This window comes from Acanthisitta chloris, unplaced genomic scaffold (genome assembly GCF_000695815.1).
Source record: "Acanthisitta chloris isolate BGI_N310 unplaced genomic scaffold, ASM69581v1 scaffold16286, whole genome shotgun sequence".
Classification (NCBI taxonomy): Eukaryota; Metazoa; Chordata; class Aves; order Passeriformes; family Acanthisittidae; genus Acanthisitta; species Acanthisitta chloris.
The window spans coordinates 7505-10832 of record NW_008678850.1 but is presented as its reverse complement, the minus strand read 5'-3'; the positions used below and the strand labels follow the sequence as shown (position 1 = coordinate 10832).

General features: G+C 38.6%; 1 protein-coding gene across 1 annotated transcript in view; it reads left to right on the top strand.

Annotated features, from left to right (window-relative positions):
* The window catches only part of ESYT2 (extended synaptotagmin-like protein 2), a gene marked incomplete at both ends in the record, with an annotated part of 26733 nt that extends 23670 nt beyond the window's left edge, over nt 1-3063 (top strand). Inside the window, 4 exons of the mRNA XM_009077072.1 lie at nt 573-706; nt 2027-2132; nt 2846-2895; nt 3023-3063. Of these exons, the coding sequence (XP_009075320.1) occupies nt 573-706; nt 2027-2132; nt 2846-2895; nt 3023-3063 (331 nt within the window). The remainder of the gene's footprint in view (nt 1-572; nt 707-2026; nt 2133-2845; nt 2896-3022) is intronic.
* Nucleotides 3064-3328: the final 265 nt, after the last annotated feature.

The window sequence follows — 3328 nt, the reverse complement described above, 5'->3', positions numbered from 1 at the left end:
ATTCCTGCAGGTGAGCATAAGAACACACCCACTTTAATTTCTGGGCATATTTTTCTCTAAAATTTGCCATACCTTGACTTAACTCTTAAATTGGTTGCTTGGTTAATCTTAGTTATTTGTAAAATTATGTGTAAATACAAAACCATACAGAGTTAGAATCAGTGAAAATTTTGTTGAAGATTTAGCTGTGATTTTGTATTTGTTTATTATGCAAAACCAACATGAAAACAACATGTAGATTTTTATCAGCAGTGTCTGAAAGCTGTGGAATGACAAAACCACGTGATTTTTCAAAAGCCATACCTAAACTTGGAATTGGAATTTAGGAAATACTGTGACCTCTGCTGTCTGCTTATCATTTATGTGGTCTCGTACAAGTCACTGCTTGGCTTTTTTTTCAGTTTTTGTTTTCCACTGCTGTTACCTATGTGCTGTATCCTGCACATCCTACTTTGTGCAGGATGTTCCAGTACTGCTTCATGTACTAAATTAAGTGGTAGCAGTGTAGACACTTATATTCTGCAATGTCTCGTTGATTTTCTAAGTGCTTTTCCTTGTTTTTCACTGGCCACAGAAATCTGATAGCGTTTTCAGAAGAAGGATCCGATCCCTATGTGCGAATGTATTTATTGCCTGATAAGAGACGATCAGGAAGAAGAAAAACACATGTGTCAAAGAAGACATTAAACCCAGTGTTTGATCAAATGTATGTGCTAAACTCTGTGTAGTAGTTTATATCATGTAATTACAAAGCTGTCAAATCGAGGTTTCTCAGCTTACCCAAATGGTTGAGCTGTTGAAACTCCCAGTTGTCACTATCAGACTTGATCATACCTTTCTCTTCTGCTATAATAGGTCTTACCATCCTTCCTGTTCCCTGTTATCACTACAGCCTTTCTTGCTCTTAACCAGCCACTCCTCTCCTTCCTGCCTTGTCCTGTCCCAGTTCCATGCCCTTTGTGCTGGTGGCTGAGCAGCAGTGTGCACTCTCTGGGAGGTGCCATGGCTATCCTGGCTGGCCAGTGGCCTGGCTGATGTTGCCAGCTAGTGTCTGTGCATGGACACATTGCTCAATCTACTTGGTGTCACTTCTCAGCATGTAGGGAATCAGGAAATTTCCATGTAGGTTACATTCTGGCTCACATGTTGGAAGTTGGACAAGCTTGTGCAACATGATAGCATCATACTGCATAAAAATCCTGATTCCTGCACTCAGCTTTTTGGTGGGAGTTTCTCTCATGTCTGCCCCTCACTCTCCTACCCACTGCTTTTCAATAAAGACCTTTCTCTACAGAGACAAAGGTAGCTTAGGGAAAACAACATTTCAGTCCCTTCTGTGCAAGGGAGATCTGTAAATCATTAACGAGAGGCTCTGGTAGGTTTTCTTGGGAATGCAGCTCTCTCCTGTTTATTCAGGAAACAGAATTATTTTACTGTGCAGTTCCAAGTAAAATGTACCACACAGCAGTAAAGCTGTTCAAGGACTGTAGTGGCAAATAGATGTAGGTTGTGATATCACCTCATCCTCACTTTCTCTCCAGTATCAGTTGTAGCAAACAAAACACATTCTTCCACAAAAGTTGTTAGGTTTCCCTGGTGGTGTGCCAGGGAAGAAAAGGAGCTCTGGTCATGAAGGACTGAGGATCAGTAAGACTGAAGAGTCTTTCCCTGTTGGAGAATACTGATGCTGAGCTGTCAGTATAGTAGGATTCTACATTCTCTTCTCTCTAGAATCAGTGCTTGACCTTTCCCTTGTTTTGTTTTGTTTGTGTGTTTGTTTTGTTTAACTGGTGGCTTCTAGAGACCCAAGGGAACAGAAGTCTCACACTTTCGATATTGATCATAGTATTGAAGAAAAATTTTAGGCACAATATTTGGATTTATATTTCTTATTTGTCTCACAGCTCATTTTTTTTATTCGGGGAAGGGGTTGGTTTGGTTTTGATTTGAATTGCTGTCTAGCTGTAGGAACTGAACTTGCACCTCACATACAGAAGTCCTTCTAAAGCATCCCTGTGTCTGTCAGGTTTGATTTCAGTGTTTCCCTGCCTGAAGTACAGAGAAGAACACTAGATGTAGCAGTGAAGAACAGTGGTGGATTCTTGTCCAAAGATAAAGGGCTGCTTGGCAAAGTAAGTTAACAAATTGTGTTAATACAGCATGTTGTTATTTAAAATTCAAATCCTGATGTGATATGCACCAGATTGAGGCATGAAGCTTTTAAAAATAATACATTCCTTAGCTGGAAAGATGACAAGCAAGAGTACTTAGAGAAACACACAAGTAATTAAAATGCCAGTTTGTAAAATCCAGGAGAAAGTAGTGCTACTAGAGACATTCCCACTGCCAACACCAACTGTTGTGATCACAACTTCATTTTCTGTAGGTACACATTAAATCACCCAATTTCCTACACGTGTGACTTGAAGCATGAAAAAGGAATGGTAAATTCCTACAGCCTTGCAGATTTCCATATTTGAGCTCTGGGAAGAGGATGAGAGATAGAGAATTGTGGTCAGATCATGGAGAACAGTGCTCTCAATTTTCCTGTTTATTAGGAAGGTTGTTAGTATGAACTCATCTGCTGATTTGCCATTTCCATGCTGTGAGGTGCTCTGGGACTGTCCTGCTGGAGGGAGTGAGTTTTTTGGTCCAAACCAGCAGCTTGAAACTGTACTACAAGTCATGGAGATAGCAGAGAGCTATGATGACAAGGATATAAAATATATTGTTTTCTAGTGGCATTGCTTGCCCTGTAGTTTACAGAATTGTCAGATTTGATCTTTCAAAGATACAGAATGAAAGGCACACACAAAGCATTGATTGGTAATTTACCTTTCCACAGCTATTAATACCTCTGGCATCTGAAGAACTTGCTAAAGGCTGGACCCAGTGGTAAGTATAATATTTCTTTTATTCGTAGTAATACTACATATTAATAACTACTGTGTTAATTATAGTTTAAATAATACGTGTTAAATGTAAAAAAATATAAAATTTCTTTTGTTCTTTTCATTTTCAGGTATGATTTGACAGAAGATGGTACAAGACCACATGGTGCAAGTTAGGCCCATGGCTACTGGGAATTCCTCACACCTAATTTTGCCAACCTTTATATATTTTTAATGTGTTGTTTTCACAGATGTACCAATATTATTTTTATAGCTTTACTGAGTTAGTTTTTAGACACATCCCCAATAATTTTATAACACATGGTCATTTTATGTAGACATAGCCTTTCTCATTGTTAAACTTTGTATTTTATTTTGCTAAACAGTTCTCTGTGTTACTGTAATGTGCAATAGTACAGTAAAGTAACCTTTTGTGT